This window comes from Danio aesculapii, chromosome 8 (assembly GCF_903798145.1).
Source record: "Danio aesculapii chromosome 8, fDanAes4.1, whole genome shotgun sequence".
Lineage (NCBI taxonomy): Eukaryota > Metazoa > Chordata > Actinopteri > Cypriniformes > Danionidae > Danio > Danio aesculapii.
The window spans coordinates 19,623,334-19,648,309 of record NC_079442.1 but is presented as its reverse complement, the minus strand read 5'-3'; the positions used below and the strand labels follow the sequence as shown (position 1 = coordinate 19,648,309).

The window sequence follows — 24,976 nt, the reverse complement described above, 5'->3', positions numbered from 1 at the left end:
TTTGAGGGTTCAGAAAAAAAAAATCAAAAACTAAAGATATTGTGTTTAAATGTGTTAAAATAAGTTCTCAGTATATTATTATTTAAAAAATTAGTTTTAATATATTTATACAATTTTCATAAAACATGACCTTTTCTTAATATTTGAATGATTTTCACTTTCACACAGGTTTATATAGTTTTGCATTTTGTTTTGCCTCAATAATAAAAACCTTTATTTTAAAACTGCATGTTGTGTTTTACTTGTATTATCTCTGACTAATATTAAGTGTGACAAACATTCAAAACATTTGAAATCAGTGTTCTGAAAGGGCAAACAGTTATATTTATACACCCTTTTTAACTGTTAGGATATAATTGGTGATTATTATTTTTTATTTTATTCTGGGTATTTTGTTACCTGTTTTTTTTTTTTTTTAAACACAAAACATACAAGCGTAATAACATAACTAGATAGATTGACATTAAAATAAATACAATATAAAAAGAAATATAAAATAATTACAACTATATTCAAACAGTAGATTTAAGGCTTTAAAATAATTACCATTTCCTTTTGCTTTGATAATTCTTGTTTCTTTTAACGTACAAAGGTAATGACCTATTTCTATTTTAAAGTGAGTAAAATTAGTTTTTTTCACTGCCCATTTACATTAATGAATAAAGAATTTCTATATATAATGAGCAAATTAACAATACACCAAACTTTGAAATCGAGCATTCTCATAAAAAATAAAAACATTTTTCTTTGAATTCCAATTCAATATCTGTACTCTGTTTAACCACAACAACAACAACAATAGATCACACCAAAATAATTGTGTATAAATACAATCAGGGCTTGACTTTAACTTTTTTGCTCACCAGCTACTGTCGCTAGTAGTTTTCCAACGTTACTTTTCACTAGCCAGAGTTTTGTTGCTAAATTTAATGTTACATTCACAACTAATTATTTACTTGCCACAAATTTTAAGTAATGTGTCAAAACAAGCTAAATATAGCTATATATACATAGACTTTTTATTCAACAAAAATGTTCTTAAAAAAACTATTGACATTAAAAAAAATTATTCTCATTTACCTAAACTATACACAGTAGACCAGACTAAAGGTCCCAGATCATCAGGTAACTATAGATAAATGGACAGTTATCTCCTATTTAAGCAATGTTATTGTAAAGAATGAGAATTAAACCATATTAACAAAAATAACTGCAAGCAAAAGAAAGCAGGTGAAAAACATTCTGTGTACGACAGTGAAAGGATGGTTGCGCACACACGGTTAACGTTAGTCCCAGTGATAATTTGTTCAAAGAATGGTAGAAGCGAAAGCAACAACAGCTGCTGCATACAAAAAAATCTGGACATCTCTTGAAAGCAGCAGAACTGTGGGTGCACGAGCACCGCTTTTTTCCAATCTATTTCAAAGAGAAACAATCTCACCACTTGTGTTTCTAGGCATGGTTGTTTTGTGCAAAAAAACAGGAGCTTTTAAGCACCCGCGCGCTTCACATCAGCTGTGCCTCGCTCACAACGTCAGTAAGCGAGGATTGCCTGTATCTCACCATGTGCCTGATCATCCTCTCATTCGGTATTCACCTGCTTTCTTTCACTTATCAGTCGTGCTGCTTCTTGATTCTAAGATCACATTTGAGCACACATTGACAAACGTCATAACTAAATTTTAGTCATAACTAAAATTCTAATCTTTAGTGCTGAGCCAGCACTGGCAATTTTAAAATTATTTTCAACCAGCCAAAGTGGCTAGTGTGGGTGTCTGTCTAATCCGCCACAGCTGAAATCTACCCACATTTGGAGGGTGTTAATGTCAAGCCCTGAATATAATCATAAAATAAATGAACAATACTCTCTTCTTATTATTAGCCATGTTTCAATCATTGTATCAACCAATCAAATTATTCTTTTATCACTGACTGATTATTAGCTAACACATTGATGAATGAAAAATGACAATTGAATGCCTGTTCTCTCTCTTGTGATATTGTATAATTACAGTTTGTTTATTAATAGAATACATTTAAATCAATCAATCTTCATAAAAAAAGTTTTTTAATTTATATTTATTATTTTTGTGATTTTTTTTAATGATTTGAGAAATTTTCAATTTATATTAAAATATATATTTATGATAAAAGGGTTTTAAAAGTCAAAAGTCTCTCGTTACAGTGGTGTTTTAAGTTTTTTTTGTAAAATGAATCAAGACTTCATTTTAAATCTTTCGAGCTCATAATTTGATGTGACAATATATCAGACATGTTTCTTGGTACACTCAAAAATGATGTTTGCTATTATTCAAATTACTTATATAAAATAAGCTGAATCACCACAATTATAGTTTTTTTGGGGGACAACTTATGTTCAATCCACTTAAATTTGCAAAAAGTAATCTTAACTTAATTCCTTTATGTTGTCCCAACACAAATTGATTGTGTGGAACTCAGCATTTTTTAGTGAACAGTGGTCTCTCGCTATACAGACGCCCTAGTTTTTCACAGGTCTGCGATTGCTGAATCCAATGCAAAATCAACAAAAAGTCGAACATTTTTGCAAGCCGGCAAAATTCTTAAACGCAAAATAATCACTAAAAAATTTTAATAATCTCATAAAACATCAAATTCTAAACCATATTAACAAAATTATATTAATTTCAGTTTGCAATTAATTGTTTTACATGACATGCATACGAGTGCACGTGATGTATTTGAGTGTCTCTTGAAAAATTACATCTCACCAGCTCCCTCACAGTCATTACATGACATTGCATTACATGACCATTACAGTGTTGCAGTCTGTGTAGGAAGCAGACGAGGATGAAGCGTGAGGGATTTACAAGTGAAGTCAATGCAAAGATGGGATTAGACATCCTGTGGCGCAAATTGGCCATTTTGTGAGTTTGACGCACTTCAGACTGCAAAAAAAGTGTGAGCAATGGAACAGACAGAAAAGCAAGCAGCTTACAATGATGGAGATTGGTTCAAGGATGGCAGCAGCTGGTCGTGACTGAATAGAGGGACATTATTTGTGCTTTACATGTACTGTATGACTGGTATTTTGATGTTTGTCATGAAATCGATTTCGTTTAACTCTTTTCCTGCAGTTAACCAGAGAAAACTCTTCCCTGCCACTGACAAGTTTTATGGCAATCCATGTTTTAGGTGTATTACGGTAGGGGAAGCCCTAACGCATTTCCTGAGTGATGTACATGTCAGATTCTCTGGTGAGTGAAATCTGAAAGAGAGAAAAAGTAAGTAGTTTTTTTTTTTTACAGCACATTGTTTTCTACGTCCTGATTGGCTGTAGACCATTGTTAGTCAATCTTCTTCATGTCTCGCACAGTACAGAATGCGTTCAAGCTTGCCATCGCTAGCAGTGCGAGTTTCAACAAGGATGCAAAAAGGGTTGTAACAGTCCGCAGCAAGACCATAGTAAAGAGGGTGACACACTGGATGTGCCAAGCAGCGCCATGCAAACATAGGTTTCAGGGTGCGCACACCGGCGCCGTAAGTCAGCAGCTGTCTGCGGTGCCCAGCTATGACTCAGGACATTGTTCATATTTCTGCATCACCACAGAGCACCATCTGAATAATTTAATTTTAAATAACATGCAAATGTGCACATCCGTGTTTACTTTCAACTGTCATGTGCACCTGCTGTGACTGTCTGTTTTTGCTTTGTGGATCAATGACTGCAGGAAATAGAACATTACGCTGAACACCAATATTATGAAAAGCTTTATGAACCTTTTCCTCACAGCAATGAATGTTTGCTCCTGACAACAGGTTTTGATCTTTGGTTTAACTCTATAATACTGGAATTATTTTTCTATGAAAGTTTGAACTTTGAGAGTGTTTAAACGAGAGAAAAATGTGAAAATGTTAATGCCTGTCTGAGAAAAGTGTATAAAGTGTGTAGTGAGGGGTTTCACAGCCTTAAAACATCTATAATAATTGTAAAAAATAAAGCTGACTACTTCACAGATTTCGCCTATCGTGGGCTATTTTTAGAACATTGAACATTTTCAGTTGATTTGAACAAAACTGTGATAATTTTGGTCGTTATAATCGTTATCTGACATCTTTTTAACCGCTACATCTCTAATACAAATGTTAAAATTGACCAGAATAATCTGATTAAGATTAAAAATAAATAAATAAAATCATTAAAATAAAATAAAAATCCTAAACAGACTTGAAACACACTGTTTAAACAGTAAATGTGTTTGTTTTTGTTTGTCTCTTACCGTAGCGTGCTCCATCCAGCTGAGCTCGGTTCTTCAAGTTTGTGTGTAGTTGGCTCAAACAGTCTGTCTCTAAGATAAACATTTTTTTTAGGTTATACACACTTAGCTGTAGGCACTCAGCATGAACAGTGACAGCGATGCTGCCCAAGCAAACTTTCTTCTAACACAAGCCAACATCAATGTTTGGCCAGAGGTCAGAGTTGGTGTGTGTACTAACCAGTGATGGGCAATGGGAGGTAATGAAGGCTCTCCAGCGCCCAGCACAGAGCTCTCAGTTGGACACTCAGTAAACTACAGAAAAAGAAGAGCAGCTTCGGGCACTGAGACGGCTGACTCAACTAGAAAGCAGAGAAAGGCAGAGAGGACAGAGAGAGAGAAAAAAAAAACATGGACATGGTCACTAGGATTGAAAAAACAGATGTTAAGTGTATTTATAGAATGTTTTAAAAGGGTAAACATAAATATCTGTTATTTTTAAATTGTTATATGGGTCAAAGACAAAAATGTGTTTTTAAAGGGATAGTTCCCTCAAACCTGAAAATTCTGTCATCATTTACTGACTATAAATTTAATTATTAAGAAATGTGGTTTGACAAATGGGTAAAATCGTTTAAAATAAGTTCAATAGTCTCTTGAGGCTTAATGTCATCAAAAGATTCTTGTCATGAACATGATTTGACAAAAAAAATGTTTGTTCTTTAACCTATTCAGTGCCTCCAGGATTTTGCGGATCTCACATTTTTCTGAAATGCCGCTGATTTCCTGCAAATTCATGGTCTAGACCAAGGATGGGCAAACTCGATCCTGGAGGGCCGATATCCCTGCATAGTTTTGCACCAACCCTAATCAAACACACCTGCTTGTAGCTTTCTAGTGATCTTGAAGACACTAATTAGGGTGTTCAGGTGTGTTTGATTAGTGTTGGAGCTAAACTCTGCAGGGACACCGGCCCTCGAGGAGTTTGCCCATGCCTGGTCTAGACCATTGATGCCCAAAGTTGGCCCATTGTAACCTTTGATTTGGCCCACCAACCCATCTGAGAGGAAAGTGAGACGATGATGGAGAGAGTTGGGTCGAATGTCTTTAACACAGAGACCATCATTTCTAACTTGAGGTAAACCTTTTTGTGTTTTATTGATGAGCTACAAAAAAAACAAACAAATTAAATGTTTCAATTAAATGAAAATTAATCAGATTTTTTAAAAATGTATATACTGTCACTCAACAGATTAACAGGACTATGAAAAAGACAGCAGCGAGCAAATCAAGGCAAAAACTAGAGTAATTCTGTCAGAAGTTAGATTGGTTTATTTTTCCTGTAATAGGTTCATTATAAAAAGAAAAAAATACTGTATTAGTATATTGAAAATTCAAAAATAGTAAATTGAATAGTAAATTGAATTGAATGAAATATAAAGCAATGTTTTCTAGTCATTTTTAAACATTTTTTAAGTAAATTAGGAAATTAGCCATGGAAACTATGTTTACCTTCGGCCCACAAGCCTCAATCAAATTTGGGTTTTGGCCATTCATAAGAAAAAGTTTGGGCACCCCTGGTCTAGATGCTTTCTATGACCTCATCACACTAATTCACCCAAAAAAAGGCCATGTGGATGCAAACAACCCTTGCTATGATTATACACACTATGATTTTACAATCAATATTGTAGATGACGATATATACCTTTACGCTGGTCTGTAACTCAGCATTTAACCAGATAAAGAAGACATAATATGTTAAATAAGCAAAACTTACAAAGTCTCATTTACCTACAAATATTACTCTGAAAGACTGAAAAAAAAACTTGAGGTGAGTTAAATTACTTAAACACATGCTGCGAGTACACCACATATCACAGGCATGGTGTCAGGCCTCTTTCACAGCACACGGGCTAGCAGTGAAGAATGCAGTATGTGCACAGAGCATGAAGCAATGAGCTGGCTTTCACATCAGCGGCACCTGCAGCACATACAGATTCACGGCTGTTGCACAGATACTTGTATTTCTCTTTACCTATGTATATATGTAAATTCTTTCGTGATGTACTGTTGACATGCTGTTAATATAATGCATTGTTTGCAATGGTATGTTCGTGCATTGTTTGCAGCCTCTAAAGTTGACAAATAGCTACAAACTATAAACAAGAAGAGAGAGAGTGAGAGAGAGTTTTAATTTTATTGCCATTTCAGCTTCTATGGCTATGTCATGGCAAAAAAAATAAATAGATCAAATTGACCACATTTTATAAATACCAATTTTCTATAATTATAAAAATATTCTAACAATTAAAAGTAATCAGCTGCAATAAATAATATACAAGGTAAAATACAGAAATAATAATGACGATAATATAGAAGATAAAAATCTAAAAGTTTTTTAAGGTTTCCTTTTGATAAAATTGTAAAATTTTAGAAGAATTCACATTTAAAAATATTTCATTTAAAGTCTCTCCAGATAAAAATTGTTGTCTGATAACATAAAAAATGGGGCACTTGACAAAAATATGTTTAACAGTTTGGTTTCTGTTGCAATATAGACATTTTGGGGGTTCTTCTCCTTTGAGTAAATGTTCATGTGTTAGTCTCGTGTGTCCAATGCGGCATCTTGTATAAACAATCTCATCATGTCTTGACTTAAAAAATAAATTAGATTTTGCTATAGACAAGAAAGATTCTTCTAAAATAAACCTGTGGCACCTTTAAATTTACTTTATTATTTTTTAATTTGTTTTATTATTAATATGCTAATGATTTTAATTGTTATTTGGTTACATGAAATATTAAAATTAAGTGTTATTTTATGTTATAGAACCCAATGTCTTGGTCTAAGAGTAAAAAAAAAAAAAATAAAAATAAAAATAAAAAAAATAATAATAATAATAATAATAATAATATATATATATATATATATATATATATATATATATATATATATATATATATATATAAATAAAGACATTTGTCTGTGATATTCATTTTTTAATAGCAAATCAATGCAAAATAATGCCGTAAATATTGCCACAAATTCAGTAATTTTATGCCACAAAAATCAAAAAGAAATCCTGGAAGGGCTGCCTACTGTTTTAAAGAATGATGCAATTAGTGTGTGATTTCTGTAAATCATAGCAAAAATGTATACATTTATACATAGTATACAGTTAAAATACAATAGTCAACATTTGAAGTGGATCATCGTCTTCCATCAAGGTTGTCCTAAACTATTGAATAACACCCATTCTAGTTCAAGGACGATTTTGCACGTTAAACACGTCGGCCACAACAGGAAATAAAAAAAGTGCAACTGCGTCAAATGCGTACATTTTTTTAACGCATTAAAAATTTCTAATTAATCACGTGCGTTAACGCGCTAATTTTGACAGCCCTAACTTTAACGTTTTATTTTAACAAAAGTTACTTGAAATATTAGACACATGCATTTTGGGCCAATGTGTACTCTAAAATGGGACCCCTCGTCTTTGACCCACTTATGCATTCACAGTAATTCAGCAAGGATGAATTAAATTTTTGACACAAAAAAAAATTGTCAATGCTTTTATTTTAATGCTTATTTATGTTACAGAACAGATTAGCTCTTTTTGGCATGATTTTGAACATCATGAGCACTGGTTTCATGTGTCATAACAGAAGACAGGATCTCAGAGGCACACACAAACATCTTTTGGTCTTAACAAAAAACGAATACTTTTATATCCATTACATTAGGTTTGTGCCTTTAAGTGCTCCTTCAGTGAAAGATTATAACGGTTTCCAAAAGCTGGAAAAATGCTGCATTCAAAAGGTGCACTCCAAGGCAGGAAATCATCAAGGAACATCTAAATCCTAATCCAGCTTCACTTCCTGTCTCCTGAGAAACCTTCATCGGATCGATTTTTGAAGGCAGCAAGGATATATCCTTTGCTGCCTTGGATATCCCACAATCCTGTGAGTTCCATTCCTGACAGCAGAGCTAAAAAGTGGAGAGGGCATCTAAGGGTGCTTTCACAACCGTAGATCGATTGTTTTGTTCCAAAACAGGGATTCAAATGGTTACAATGTTGCTTTCTGTTCTTGGTGCAGTTCGCTTTCACAGGGCAAAATTTGTAAGTGGACCAAAATTATTAAAACAAGTCACATGCGAGTTCCATGGTTTATTTTACAGGATTCCATTCTGCTGTCATACATGTTTTTTTAAATTTATGATGAGTAATAAGGCATTATGTGAAAAGGTGCGCTTTAGTTTTAAATGATAAATCAAATATAAATCAGAGGTAAGACTTTCTCTTACACAGCCTCATTTTAATTGTACATTTCTATTGTAAACTAAAAGTACAATAGCATCTAGTTTGCAAATACATAAAAAAAAATCTCTTTTGCTGCTTGTTTAAAATGACTACTTTAAAAACTGAGTTAAACAACATAATTCTTATGTTTTTTGGGGCACAATTTAATTTTCTATGTTCAATTCACTTAAATTTGTAAAAATGACGAAGTGAACTTCAATTTGTGTTGGGACAACATGAAGGAATCGTGTGGAACCCAGCATTTTTTACAGTGCACTTTAAACGTAAACGTAAGGTGTATTACACCAGTATTCCCTTTACATAGTAGCAGTTAACTATTTTATGTAAATCTCAATTTAAACATTAATGTAGTCAAATTAAACCAAAACAAAAAGATATTTGCCACTGCCAGGGCATTAAATGTTTTTTTTTTTAAGAGTTATTTATAGAAAAAACAAGTTGAAAGTCCAGAGACAACCTTCATGCAACTGATCATGCAAATGATTTTTATATACATGTGTATGTATATATATGTATGTATGTGTATGTGTGTGCATAAAGTAATAATAATAATTAATTAAAACTAAAAAAGTTTTACGGTTTGAGTACAGTAGGGTTGCCTAACCTATTGCTGTATATAGCATTCTACTGCATTGATAAATGATAAAACAATTCAATTCATGTTTATTTCTATAGCGCTTTTACAATGTGGATTGTCTCAAAGCAGCTTAACATATGAGTTGTGTGTCAGTCCAGTTTTCAGAGTTGAAGTTCAGTTTTGTTCAGTTCAGTGTGGTTTAAATTTCACTGCTGAAAGACCAAACACTAAAGAGAAAATCCATCAATGTGCTGCTCCACAAGTCCCAAATCAAGCAAGCCAGTGGCGAGGAACAAAACTTCACCAATTGACGAAAGTGAAGAAGAAAAAAAAAAAAAAAAAGAGAGAAACCAGGCTCAGATGGGCACGACCATTCCTCCTCTGGCCAAACTTCCTGTGCAGAGCTAATTATCTGCATTAAGTAATTTCTGTGTTACCGCTGTTATAATTGAACTTACCCAGCCCTAATTATAAAATTATTTTAACATGACAAGTATATTTAAGGATAGTTGTGTTGTTCCTCCAAATTATTTTCTTTTTGTATTCCTTATAGTACAGTAATATTCAATAAAAGTCCATAATATTGTGGCAAAAAGGCTTGTATTGAGTTTTTAGGCTTGTTTTTGGTCTGTTGAAGTTTACTGTTAATATTTGATTGATTGATGAGAATAATGGCACCTCATCGTTACACTTGTCTCTCAATAAATGGAGACGAAAAAAAACATTATGGGGCACAAGAAAAAAAGTGGATTAATTCAGTACTAGAGTGAATGAAAGTGATACTTTAGCAAGCACCCACCTTATTCCAAAAACGTAAAACTCTTCCTTACTGAGTGCAAACTTTCAATAAGGATAAGCCCAAAACTGAAGGAAAACCGAAACCTGTGCTCAAAGTCTGAGCTTCTGATGCAACAGAAGACACCAATCCACTCACGCCATTGACATTCCCTTGCTGTAGCTCTCTTTGAGCTGCATTCATCACACACACTGAGAAACTTGCAGACAAAAGCAGACTTCAAAAGCAGCATCTTGCCAGTGTCTGTCTTAGTTTACATTTGTTTTGTCTGTCTGAGTCTTTGTGCGTGTCTGTAAAATATGGAGGTTTGCGTGTTATTGTTTGTGCAATTTTCCTCCACAGATTATTTGAGTATTATGCATCTCAATAATAGGGACGGGCAATTTATTATCATTTGCAATATACCGGTAAACATTCTGCTCACCAAAAAAATGGAACTTATCGTAATACTAACAATACACCAACAATTGGTCTGAACAGTGACTTGTACATTAACATGTGTGCAGTACAGTGTTTATGAGTCTATTTACAAACAGATTTACTTACAGACTTTTACTTTAAATTCACGTCAACATCAGTCAGGTGTTTGAAATCTCTGCTTTTTGTGTCCAGATTCAGGAAGTTGTATACGTTAATAACGATGATGTTTGGGTTTAGGGTTGTGGCAGGTCTAGACATTAATAACTGTGATGGTTGGGTTTAGGTTTGGGGAAGGTGTATACATTAATAACAATGATGGTTGGGTTTTGGTAGGTATAGATGTTAATAACTATTAGGTTTAAGCGTGGAGTAGGTGTAGGCATTAATAACTGATGTACAGTGTCATCTTGCCGACAACATAGTTTTGACACGTGGGTCTCCATAAAATCAAGTTACGCCTCTGCTACAAGTTTCATCCCATCAAGTTACGGCCCTCTCTTGCAGTCCGGAGACAGACACTACTCCATATCACCAAGCGTTTAATATTTCATCCATTTAATACTTTATTCTGTTTTTTTTTATCCTCTTTGCTCTGCAGCAGCTAAGATTTATGTATGAGAGCGCTCTCTAGTGTCAGGTATGAATGAAAGATTAACTACATTACAATGTTTGCTCACAACACTATTCCAGAGGTTTCGAACTTTACAAACTGTCCTGCAAAGTTTATTTCTTACTTCAGCACATCTGCTTGTGTATTTCATATGATCCTGAAAAGATTGATTAGCTGCATCATTGTGTTTGGTTACTGTTGAGCTCTGCAGGATAGTTGGCCTCCAGGAGCCGGGATGAAGATTAATTTATATTTTTTGGAAAAGAAAGAAAATTATTACTCGTCTCAGAAGATACATAACTTTTTTGCCTCTTAGTAGATACGTATGAATTAACATCATTAATATAGTTATCGCAATAAATACCATAACATTTTTATATAACTTCCATATAAAGTCCATACCACCTATCACTCCAATTCTATTTTTTTACCCCTACCCCTTCATCTACCCCTTCTCCTTGGTCCTTGAGACAGATTGTGAAGGGGAAGGGCTTCAAATGTTACCCCTAAGAAATGAAACACCACTACAATACCTACAATATATACAATATAGAGCCTACTGTGCATTTAAACTGTGACCATATACATCTAAACACACGAAAACAACATTAGCATTAACGTTATACCAGACACTGTAAGCTAATTCCCAGCAACTAGACCTTTCTGACAGGAATAGAGTGTCATTGAGTGTCAGATGTGAAAGTATGTTGTGGGACTGCTGTACAGGAGTTAATTATATGGATTATGGATAGCGATATTTAGCAGGTTTTTTAAAATAGCTTTTTTTTTTGTTTTTTTTAAAGCATGATGGTAAAACATCATGCACAAATGCCATGATGCAACATGAATGCCAGTATGCATGTACTATGCTTGTTTGTTGTAAAAATTTGTAGTAATGACAAAAAAAAAGACTAATTTTTGCATCTCCTTACTTTCGTGTGCAGCTATGCTGCCGTTGTAGCTGGTGTATCTTGGGAAATTTTTGCACCCCTTGGTTTCGAGTGTGGTCCTGAAAAATCTCAGTTTCAAGGGCTATAGCCATTCCCCTTAGCCCTACGCCTTCAAGCTAAAGATAATTGGGTAAGGGGAAGGGCTAATGGGTAGAATTGGAATTAGGCCTTACTCCACAAGATGAGACATGAGATCAGGTTCACGAGAATGAGATAAGATGTTTACACTATTTTTTGGAATCCTTGATGAAATATGTGATGGGAAAATGGTCTTCTACTTAACTAAAAAAGAAAAAAAAAAAAAAAAAAAAAAAAGAAAAACTATTTAGGTACTTTTTTAAAATGTACTTGTAATGTTCATTTACTTCTTATTAAATGAATTCCATGCTGTAATGGGCATGTAAAGACTGCAAAATATTTGCTAATATATCAATGGAAAATTAGAAAACAGAAAAACAAACAAGTAAAAACAATTAAAATCCAAAAATGCAAAAAATTTGGTGCTTTATTAAATAAACATGTAATGAATGCTATTTTACTTCTATTTGAAGGAATTATGCCATAAAGCAGTGGTTCTCAAACTAGGGGTTGCGACCCCTGTGAGGGTCACAGAATAATTTCAAGGGGTAGCGAGAGTAATTTAATAATCGTTTACTTTTCAGTGATTATAATATATATATTTCAGTATTACAAGTGAAAGCTACAAACAAATATTTTCAGATTTTTTAAAAGATATTACTGATTAGAGTGTTTAAAAAAAATAAATAAATTGAACATCACTGTGCAGCGACTAACTTGCAAGTTATCATTACAGCGTGCATCTGGATGTGAAAACCGCAACGGCAGAGGCTTAGTCCCTTTATTAATCAGGGGCCACCACAGCAGAATGAACTGCCAATTCATCCAGCACGCAACCCATTACTGGGAAACACTCATACACTCTCACACACATACACTGCAGACAATTTAGCTTACCCAATTCACCTATAGCGCATGTGTTTGGACTTGTGAGCACCCGCAGGAAATCCACGCCAACACGGGGAAAACGCCAAACAGAAATGCCAACTGACCCAGCTGAGGCTCGAACCAGCAACTTTCTTGCTGTGAGGCGATCATGCTACCCATGTGCGCCACCTTGTCGCCATGGATAAATATGTATTCCCAAATCTAAAAATGTTGAGGAAACTGTGGACAGTTTGCCCAAGTTATTGGAACCGTCTACTTCATCTAAGCATATGAGCAAGACCTCGTCAGACCAAAGTAGAAAATGCCAGAAATATCAGGACGAATTCATAAAGTATGAATTCACTTGCTCTGCTGTCAACAGTAAACCCATCCCATTTAAAGGTAAGCCAAAATTTTATGTACGGTAAATATAGTTAAAATACGGCGAAGTTATTTTTATTGCAAACTGATGCATCTCCACATGTGTGCAGAAAACCACCTGCGCACCTCATACACTGCTCCTGCAGGACCCTGACGCGCTGCACTTCTCCCGGTGTGAGTCACGGTTGTTTTGCACTACGAAAAACGTACTTGCTGCTCTCGCGCCACTCATGCGTTGTGAAACCAGTGTAACTTATGTTGAGGTGACAGAACACAGTAAGTTTTACAAATCGCCAAAACTAAAGTTTAAATAATTTGACAGTGATCTTACTAAGCATGCCGATTGACAGACTTTTATGTATGAAGTGAAAAAGGAGGAATGAGTCAGGGAGGTAAAGACTTAATAAACCTAATTCTCTGCCATGTGTCAAGTTAAGACAACAGATAATTCTATAAAACATCTTTTCTTGTAATCTATAGAATTGTCTATAGAATTTCATTCAAATGCAAAAGATTTCATAAATGATCTTAGCATCACTCCAGTTGTGCCTTTACGATGTTTTCCAGTTACATTTAGAATTAATTTCTGTTATTTATTTAGAATAATAATTGTAATAATAATTGTATTTAACAAAATATATAATTTTTTTTTTTTTGAGGGAGGGGGGCGTGCCCCAGTAGAGCTTTATGTCTTGCAACGCCCCTGGTAGCAGCCTTTGCTTTTGGATGCGGCAACCCTTTAACTTGGAAAAAGTGGTTACATCACACCCACACAAGCATACGAGCACAGCCTGGGTTGCCAAAGCACTTGATTTGCAGTTCAAATGCAATCCTGCCTTAAATCTTCAGTGCTAAACACACCCTCATGCTCTATCATAACTTTACAACTCATGAGACAACTTTTCACCTCAACCTCAATTTGACATATTTAAAGATGTTTGCACATGTGTGTACCTTGTAGGTGTGTATGTCTGGTTCCTCACAGTCTGAATCGCTGCTCTCATCAGGATTGTCTGAAACAGTCCATGATAACACACCATGTCTCTTCATGAAGTCACACACCGGTGCATCTGTCTGAACCTACACCCACACACACACACACACACACACACGCAACAGTTTATGTTGCTAAAAACACATACCAACAAGCTGCAAAATGATCAGTTTAGGGTTGAAGTGACCTGTATCCCATCAAAGAAAAAACAAAACTTGCTTACACCTTTTTATGCGTTTGTGAGTCAGTCGGCTGAAAACTGTGGCAGCACTCGAAAATAAAAGAACACAGCTGGCCTGAATGGTCAGCATGTCAGAGATTAGATTGAGTCTGAGAGCTTGCTATGTTTGGGCAGTAGAGTGAAAACTGTATTTTTAGCTGTGTCTGTGTAAATTTGCGGTTTGTGGCTTTGATTTTGGGCATTGAAAAACTCAGAAATCACTACATTTGTGATGGAGAGTTAATGTATATTAACCAGGATGAAAATGTCTTTAAATTTATGAATATGCATCTGCTCAGTTGTTTTATTAACACAAATATCTAATCAAAGTGCTCCTTGCTGTCACAATCACCAGCGATCTAATGTGTGATCAATGGAATCCGGAACAGGTGCGTGTGAGCGGTGCATGACTGGATGTAGTTCTTTAGTGTGGTGTGTGTGTAGTTCTCCTAGTGATTGTGACACTTGCACCTTTTCTAAAATCTAAGCACTTTAAGCAATTTTCAGGTGCATTTTCAATTTACAATTATGGCAAACTATATATTTACATGTATAAAAATTATTCATCACATTATATCAGATGACTGCCCCAAGCCCAAAGTACACTGGTTTACTCTATTTAAATATTTAATTATTATTACCTCTTTAGTAAGGTAAATTATTAAAGCAACACATTTTACAATTACAATAAAATTTCAAGCAATAAAAACAAAAAAAAAACCCCAAAAAAACAAATAAACAAAAAACTTAATATTTGCATAATATACATTTTTTTTCAAACCTTATGTATTTATTTTGTTTGTAGAACATAAAGATACACATATCTAAACCATCGCAATTCAGATGTCTAACAGCTGTTTTAAATTGTGTCTCTTTGCAATAAAAACTAAATAAAAATATAATTAAAAAATAGGGTAGCTTTACTTGGACATAGCAAAATTAAGACCTGTTAAATTATTTAAAACCAACAACACAATATTTCTGTGAGTTAATTTGACTTTAAGGCCTAAAATTTAACTTTCAAGACATTAAGACTTTAAGACTCAGAGGACACCCTGGAGAAATTTGTATTTATTATTTACCTATAAAATGTGTAAATGATAAAAATTATATATAGTTGGGTCCATAAATATTTGGACAGACACAATTCTAACATTTTTGGCTCACAATGGATGAAATTAAACCAACAAGATGTGCTTAAACTGCAGACTGTCAGCTTTAATTTAAGGGTATTTATATCCAAATCAGGTGAACGCTTTAGGAATTACAACAGTTTGCATATGTGCCACTTGTTAAGGGTCCAATAGTAATTGGACAGAATAATAATCATAAATCAAACTTTCACTTTTTAATACTTGGTTGCAAATACTTTGCAGTCAATTACAGCCTGACGTCTGGAACGCATAGACATCACCAAACGCTGGGTTTCATTCCTGGTGGTGCTCTGCCAGGCCTCTACAGGAACTGTTTTCAGTTCCTGCTTGTTCTTTCCCTCAAAAACTCTTTGGTTGCTTTTGTAGTATGGTTTGGGTCATTCTCCATCTGCACTGTGAATGTTGTTTCAGAACTGTGAAGGCTTTTTTAGAACTCTAGTCTGGCCTTCCTGTTTTTGAGGCTCACCAATGGTTTACATCTTGTGGTGAACCCACTGTATTCACTCTGGTGTAGTCTTCTCTTGATTGTTGACTTTGAAACACATACACCTACCTCTTGGAGAGTGTTCTTGATCTGGCCACTGTTGTTTTCTTCACCAGGAAAATAATTCTTCGGTCATCCACCACAGTTGTTTCTGTGGTCTTCCGGGTTTTTTGGTGTTGCTGAGCTCACTGGTGCGTTGTTTCTTTTTAAGAATGTTCCAAACAGTTGTTTTAGCCATGCCTGATGTTTTTGCTATCTCTTTGATGGGGTTGTTTTGTTTTTTCAGCCTAATGATGGCTTGCTTGACTGATAGTGACAGCTCTTTGGATATCATCTTGAGAGTTGACAGTAACAGATTCCAAATGCAAATAGCACACTTGAAATGAACTCTGGATCTTTTAACTGCTCATTGTAATTGAAATAACATACACATTGCCATGGAACAACTAAGAAGCCAATTGTCCAATTACTTTTGGACCCTTAACAAGTGGGAAGCACATATGCAAACTGTTGTAATTTCTACACTGTTCACCTGATTTGGATTAAAATACCCTCAAATTAAAGCAGTCTGCAGGTAAAGCACATCTTGTTCGTTTTATTTCAAATCCATTGTGTTGGTGTATAGAGCCAAAAATGTTAAAATTGTGTCCATGTCCATGGACCTAATTGTATAAATTTAAATATCTATGTTACAAAATTGTTTATAACACGTTATTATGTTTGTTTGTGTTTGATCACATATACATAAATATGTAAGATACACACACATTACCCCAAAACAAACTTTTATTTTGGATGCGATTAATATCTAATCTTTGCCCAGAATTAGCAATAAACTCTCTTAAATAAGTTGTAAATCGTCATAATAATATTATATAATTTACTCTAATCTCGAGAACCCAACAGCCAGCCACTGAAAAGTCAATTAAGACTAAGCGATGAAGAGGATTTTAAAGTGTACAATGTACAAAGCTTAACTGTGATCAGAGGATGAATGTGTTTGTTTGTTAAAGCAGGTGTCTTTACCTCCTCCATAACCAGAACCCCACAGCGCACCATGCTGTCCACAACATCAAGAGCAAAGCTATGAGCGTTCTGACACGGCTGAGAGAGGGAGACAAACACACACACACACACAGACATGACAGACAGAAAGACAGAGAGATAATTAGTTGTTTAGTGGTTTTGTTCTTGTTGACATTTCGCAGCCTTCACAAGTGTTTATTTGCTGATGCAAGTGTAAAATGCGCTGGCAATAATTACACGCGCTATTCCTGCCGCTGAAGAACCCTCGAACAGGAAACTCGATTTAAGAGACATCAAGAGGGAATAATAAAGGGAACAGATGGGGGAGCGACTGATCGATTGGAAGAGTGAGAGAAACATTTGGAGAATGTATGAAAAAAAAAAAAAAAAGAGTTTTATTTTTGTTTTTTACTGACTGGCTGAAGAGCAAGAAAGCTGGATGAATCACTACTAGCGCAAATGTGATTAGAAACGTCATAGTGAGATGCTGCGTTTATGTGTGAATGTGTGTGTGTGACTCACTGGTATGTATCCGGGTGAGAGTAAATGTGTGAGTTGGAGGCTTTTCTCTGTCAGTTCGTTCTGACCCAGAACGGCATCAAACTCCAGGTCTTCACCTCCTCCACAGCCTACAACCTCACTCAGCATGGCTGAAACAGCACACGCTTCACAAACACGCACACACACACGCCTTCAGGATTAGCACTGCCAATAAACCCTGCTGTGGTGCAAACGTGACTCAACCCAAACATGTCCAACACCCTGAAGCGCCAGGCCCACTCAAACTGGGCACGTGCCCCCTCAGATTATTGAGCCAAGTTGTTTTTTAGTTAGATTTTTTTTTTAAACCCATGTGTATCTGGTACCATTAAAGAAACAGTGGCACATTTATAATAAAAAAAGGGAACAAATGGAAAAAAACTCTCAAATTTTATTCTTCAATATTTTTAAGCTGCACTCTATGGAAGGATACAAGTAGCAAAATAAATTTTTAAATGTGATCTGCAAAATCTCAATGAAATGTATAAATTGGCAATGTCTTTCTGTATTGATATTAGTTTTTATATATTTGTGCAAAGCTCGGTGCAAAATGAAAATTACATTATACAGTATAACTTACATTTGCCATTTCCAACCACAGTTTTACGGCTTTATTTTAACGATCCAAGCGCAAAGTTTAAAACGCATGGCGTAAAAGCATTAAGAGCGTGTCTGAATCCATTTTTGCTATTTTAAGAACAGAAAAATAAACTCTAAGCCCTGGCACATGGTCTAACAGGGTTGTGCTTATTCTCTTAATGAGTTATGAGTAGGCCCACATGGAATCTGCGCGCGCAGAATTCCGCAGATTTTTAGCCCATCGTTAATTCTGTTTATTTACTTAAGTAAATGTGTGTAATATCTATATTTACTCAGTTTTAAATTAATTACAGTAATGTTATTGACTAATCTGAAAATGTTCATCTGATTTATGTACAATGCAGTTTGTAAAGGAATATTTTCTGTCTTTTAGTAGATGTATAATATGAGAGACTTGCTTTGTTTACCAAATGAAGTGGATCTAATTGGATTTGCAATTTAAACATTAAATAAAAGTTAAAAAGATATTATTTTTTATTTCACATATTAAGGTTGTTTATGATACTCCCAAAATAATTCTGCAGAAATCTGGAGATTTTTACCAAAATTCTCAGCAGAAATAGCAAAAAACGTCCGCAGATTCTGTCTGGCCCTAGTTATGGGTATGTTTTGAGCATAACATGCATTAAACCAATCAGAGCCGCATCTCCTATTTGCTTTAATGCTGTGTTCACACCAGACATGGAATAATCATCAAGTGTGAGTGATTTACATGTTAAGTCAATGCAAAAACGCGAATAGACATCCTGTAGCATGATATGTGCGAATAAGGTGGCGCGAATGACGTGATTTGCGTGAATGATTTATTTATTTATTGCCCCATCAGCAACTTATGGCTATTTCGTGGCAAAATGGATATATATAAAATATTATATGATAAAACAAATTCGTTTTACAAAACGAGTATTACATTCTAAATTTCATCTTGCAATTTATATTAGTATGCAGTGTGCATATGAAAACTGCTTGGAAATGTCAAATGTAAATGACGTAATTTAGTTTTCATTTTTCACCAAACTTTGCACACCATGAAACATGCAAATAAAAAACTGCATGCATTTTACATTGCTTTGTTGCATGTTATATTAACAAAAGTAATTTTGATACTGATATGTTTCCATAGAAATCAATGTTATTAAATGTAATTATCAAATGTTAGTTTTAAAGTTTTAAAAATAAAAAATACAATCTTCATTTGAAAAATCTCATTTTAATTCTAATGAAATTAATCAAAAGTGACATTAAAGTGACAAAAAGTGAAAAATCATGCAAAACAAATAGTTTTTTTTTACTTTATTAATAAAGTTTTTTAATACCTATTTTACACTTCTTTCCATATCCGCCCAATATAAACAAAATCCGCGAACTATTAAGTAGTGGAAAATCTGTTAATCTGTGTGCACGAGACCTGTCAACACTCTCACAGACAGTCTCACATGCTCTGCAGATCCACAGAGACGCATCTTTTTGCATCTGGACAGAGTTCCTAAATCTACTAAAATGTCCGGGATTTGGTTTTGCTTTCGTTTTCTAAGCTGTTTATATTTTTATGCGCACAGCCGCGAGAGCAAGAGAGACATTAAATAATAAATTATTTAATACATTTAATAAATTTATAAATGAATAAATTTATAAATTAATAAATTAAATTAATAAATGTAATTTAATTTAATAAATTATTCATTAATTTGACATTAAATAATAAATTAATGTAAACGACTCTTTAAATTAAAGTTTAGTAAATACTCGAAGAGAACGAAATTACATCTAAATTGGCTGCAGATTATTTGTCCACCATTAGAAATGAGTAATCAACTCATTTGCCTCATTTAAATAATCCAAAGATCTTAAATAATCTAAAGATATTGCCTGTTTTTACTCCTTTTTTCTGTGATTTATTTCGCATTTGCTGCATATTTTATTAATTTGATGTCAAAGTATTATATATTTTATACATCTTAAATGCTTAGGCAATACCATACAAAACGTCATGCCAATAAAATTGCAACATGAACTTGAATAAGAGATAGAGAGGAGCAGACTAACCTGTCAGTGGGTGCACATGGCTCCTCAATAGCATAAAAATAAGAGAAATAGTGGATTTTGTTTATTTCAACAGTCTTTTTTTAAAACGTTAACGCATTGAAAAGTTAAAAACAGACCCTTAATAAATAAAAATTGTGTTAAAAATTAAATTGTTTTGTTTGCTGCATATAGTTAGTCATTTATGCGCTGTGGGTAAAAGGTGTTTCAATCCGGCTACCACCGCAAGTACATTTCAAACCTGTGTGAAGCACTGCTTAGGTATATAAAAATCAAGTACTTTGACTCAAAACTGAATAGGAGGACTTAATATGTTAACCAGAACAACTGAAAAATAATAATAATTAATAATTATGTTTTTATTAATTATCCCTTCTTTCACTGCTGATCTTGATTCTTGCACTTTGTCCACCAATTCCATCCACTGCCTCTTTTTAACCAATTAATTTTAACACCATCAAATCATTTTTATGTGAACACAATGGTCAATATATTGCATCAGAAAAACAAATGCTAAAAATGATCATGACAGGCCTAATGCAATCCAATATGCCAACACGACTAAGAGCAAATGACTAATTTTTTCTTGAGTCATCCTCTTTAATCTTGCCATGTTTTACTAAATAAGCCAAGACTCCCACTAAAAAGACATGTGCATGACACCTGCCAACACTAAGTTTCCTTGCCTCCACCCAATCTCCAACACACAAAGCCTACCTCCTACAGCCTCGTGTATGAAGACACGAGTGATCACGTCGCAATGCTTGCTCAGTGTGAGCAGAGAGTCTGGATCGGACCGTGGTGCAATGATGGGCTCTCCTGTAGGTGGAGCCGCAGCAAGAACCAGATACGGGCGGAGCAGAGACAGCGCGTGATGTACCAGCCCAACCAGAGAGCCACCGAAACCCACGTCTGTGTTTCTGAACAACACCTCCTCCAGCAGCCAGCAGATGTCCCGGCACAGCATGGACACACGCACGCCCTGAGAAAGAGGGAGACGATCATTAGCGGAATCATTACAGCGTGCGGAATTATGTTAGACATTTGTGTGAATCATCTACAGCTACTAGATGAGTAATAAACCAGTTAATGCACTATTATAAAAGTGGTCCTAGATGGTCTTAATCAGCACATGCAAGTCCTTAATTGGCACAAATTAATCCAGTATATGAATTCATTTTCAGAAGCAATACGATTATGATGCTAGTAATTGTGAAACAAACATCCCTACTTGCTATACACTTTAGAAAAATATACACTTATTTAACAACACACTACATGCCAATTTGCACATAACAGCTGCACATATAACGTTGTATATTGTATTATACCTGTACATTTGTCAATTTATATATTTGCATACACTACTTCGTTTTTCATTCTTTTATAACCCGTTTTAACACATTTTAATCAGTTTTTTATTTGCTTATACTTGTCTTTTTTATTCTTATTTATGTAAAGCACTTTTAATCGCCACTGTGTATGAAATGTGCTAAATAAATAAACTTGCCTTGCCTTTCTTTTATTTTTAAAACTTTTATTATCTGTTTTTTTGTCGCGTCTCTGTAATTGTTGCACTGTCGAAGCTCCGTCACGAAAACAATCCTCATATGTGTGAACATACCTGGTAATTAAGCTCTTTCTGATTCTAAATGTGTTTAAGTTACTGTGTGTCTGCCAAAGAAAACAGTTTACTAGTGTTACTAGGGTGTAATGCAGGGGTTCCCAAACTTTTCTGTTCGCAACCCCCAAAATAACAATGCCAGTGATTCGCGACCCCCAATATCCTCTGAGGTGGTTATAAATATCCAAACACACACAAATATATTTTTCGTTTAATTTTAGAGAACGCCACTCGGAGACATCCATGTTTAGTTGTGGCCTGAATTTATTTTTAATGTACGTGACAGCCGTATAGGTGACAGAAATTTTTACCTGTTGCCATAAAATCAATCAGCTGCATCTGACGCTATTGCCGTGACTTTAATATAATGTAATCTCCTCAGCGGTCTTCATGATCAAGTTATGAAAATTATGTTAATTTATGCGCTAAAACTGAGTTGGGGCTGCTTTGGCATGAATTACTGCATAAATGCGATGACGCAGATGTGATCAGCCTTTGGCACTGCTGAGGTGTCATCCAAGCCCAGGTTACTCTTCTACAATTTGATCTGTATTTTTGGGTGGAACATTTCTCATCTTTCTCTTGATAACACCCCACAAATTCTAGATGCGTTTCAGGTCAGGTGATTTGGCTGGCCAATCAAGCAGAGTAATATTATGACCAGCAAACCAGTTAGTAGATGTTTTAGCACTGAGAGCAAAAAAAAAAACCAGCATCTCCAAAAAAAACTTGTAAGCATGAATTACTCTAAAATCTCCTGGTAGACAATTGTGTTGACTTTGGCCGTGATAAAACACTGTGGTCCAACACCAACAGATGACATGGCCGCCAAATTATCACCGTCTGTGAAAGCTGTGTCTCAGACAGCAACTCAGATTCTGTGCCACATAATTACTTTTAATCTAAAAAGAGGACTGTGGACCAGTAAGCAACAGTCTAGTTGTTTTTGTTCTTGAACTTGGCAAGTCTGTTCTGATGATGTCTTTTGTCCAGTTGTTTGGAACTAGTAATGGAACGAATGGAATCCTTTTCCTGAAGACATCTGAAGCCATGTTGTGGCTCTTGTCTCTAGTCCATTCCTTGTGAAGCTCTCCCAGGTTTTTGAATCGGCTTTGTTTCACAATGTTCTCAAGGTTTCTGCCATCCCTGCTGCTTATGGACCCTTCCCAACCACATTTATTTGTTCCTCCCCAGTCAACATTTCATGAATATGCTTCGATACAGCCAACCCTTTTAGCAATGACCTTCTGTGGCTTACTCAGAGTCATCTTCTGGTTAGGGGTGAGCGGTTCGTTCCAGAACTATCAATATTTTTGATACTAGCATTGTTTCACAAGGATCGATCCTTAAATAAAGTATCAATCTTTTCTAGGTTTTTGTTCTTAATGAGTGATCACTGACTTTAGAATATCTTAATAATAATTATTATGATAGTGCTGCCTTATATATACAAATTTACTTAAATAGGAACAGGGGTCCGTTCTTCGTACCTCATGTAAATGATCTAAGATGATTTGGCAGATCCTGGATCATTTAGTCTTGATAACTTATCTCTGGCTAATTTGATTCTTCAAACAAGTTCGTGAATCAGGTTAAAATGTCTGGATGAACTGATCTGAGATCTCTGCGTGTGTTGTAAGGACAGAACTATCGATCCTCAAAATCATGATCAGCAATGCAACGATTTGCTGATGACACAGCAGTGTTATGACATCATCTAATTAATATTCAATTATCCATGTGAGCAAAATTATATAAAATTCGCAGTAAACGGTTTGTTAAATATGATACGCAATGACTTTACACATTTATTGTGAGCTGCAGGCTTTACACTTTCATGTGTCAAGAGTCTTTAGCAATTTATTTAGTTTTACATTTTAGATTGGATTTTCTTTATTATAGTAGCCTAGGTCAATTTTAATTTCTTAATCGGCGTAAATATTTTAAATTGAGCATTTTAATATTGGTAAAGGCATCTGCAACTTTTGCAAACAATCAAATCATCAGCATAAAAGCTGTCAAAACATGTGCATGACTGCATTAATATTATTCCTTTATAAACAAACAAACAAAAAAACTGTTGAATATTGTGCATGTCTGATATCATACAGAACTTGTACTAAAGCTGGATCAGTACCTTACTATCTAAAAAATCCATATTAATAAATGTTCTTTTTGATCCCCTTTGGGAGAACCACCCTGTTTTTGTAATTATATTGCATACGTTTTATTAATATATATTTTTTAAATGTATATATTTATTTAATATTAAACAATATTATTTTTTATAAATTACAAATGTGTAGATATAAACTTTAAAAACTATTTTACTATTCTACCAAGTGTATATAATCTACAAGTTAATACTGTAAGAAAATATCAGCATTTGGTACATACTTTCAGTATTTCCTTTGCTTGAAATGACCCGATCTAATCCTGTTTATATGGAATAAGCTGCTGCTCCTGAGCAGGTTTGAGCTACCAGAACTGTTGCTATGACAACAACTCTCGGATAGATTTTTAAGAACAAAATGATCTTGGATCGTGTCAAATCGTCAATAAATAAATCCAGCTAATTGAGTAATCCACGAACGAAGAAGAGGGAACTAGAAAATAATCTTCTGCTGAAACTCCACGAATGAGTCAGTGTTTGCTCACAGCCTCACACTTTTAAAGCACAGTACACAATGCACAGACACGCAGTGCAGGATTTAAAACTTGAACGTGGGGCTGCGGTCATCATGACTGAACAAAAAAGAAGCATAATCTGCAGTTTTTTGACTCCAGGTAATGACGAGACTTTGCATGACACTTGTCATAAAACAGTTCCACTGATCAAAGAAAAACAGACTCAAAAGGAGAGTCTACAGCCATTATTCATTAAAACATGATTTGTACAATGTGTTTTTTTTTGTTATATATGATGTTAAATAGCCAACTTTTGTTTAATAATTTTCTGTAATTTAATAAATGTAAAAAGAAAATCTATTGTATTGTATTTATTAATACTGAAGGTGTTTAAAAGAGCATAATAAAATCACTATAAAATATT

The 24,976-nt window shown here is 34.6% G+C and overlaps 1 protein-coding gene across 1 annotated transcript in view; it reads right to left on the bottom strand.

Moving 5' to 3' along the window:
• Nucleotides 1-24,976, bottom strand: part of gpat2 (glycerol-3-phosphate acyltransferase 2, mitochondrial) — a 119,801-nt gene that overhangs the window by 7,944 nt on the left and 86,881 nt on the right. The window contains exons 14-19 of the mRNA XM_056463377.1: nt 21,018-21,282; nt 17,640-17,782; nt 17,118-17,195; nt 14,194-14,319; nt 4,477-4,597; nt 4,260-4,328 (exon numbers count right to left, since the gene is read on the bottom strand). Of these exons, the coding sequence (XP_056319352.1) occupies nt 4,260-4,328; nt 4,477-4,597; nt 14,194-14,319; nt 17,118-17,195; nt 17,640-17,782; nt 21,018-21,282 (802 nt within the window). The remainder of the gene's footprint in view (nt 1-4,259; nt 4,329-4,476; nt 4,598-14,193; nt 14,320-17,117; nt 17,196-17,639; nt 17,783-21,017; nt 21,283-24,976) is intronic.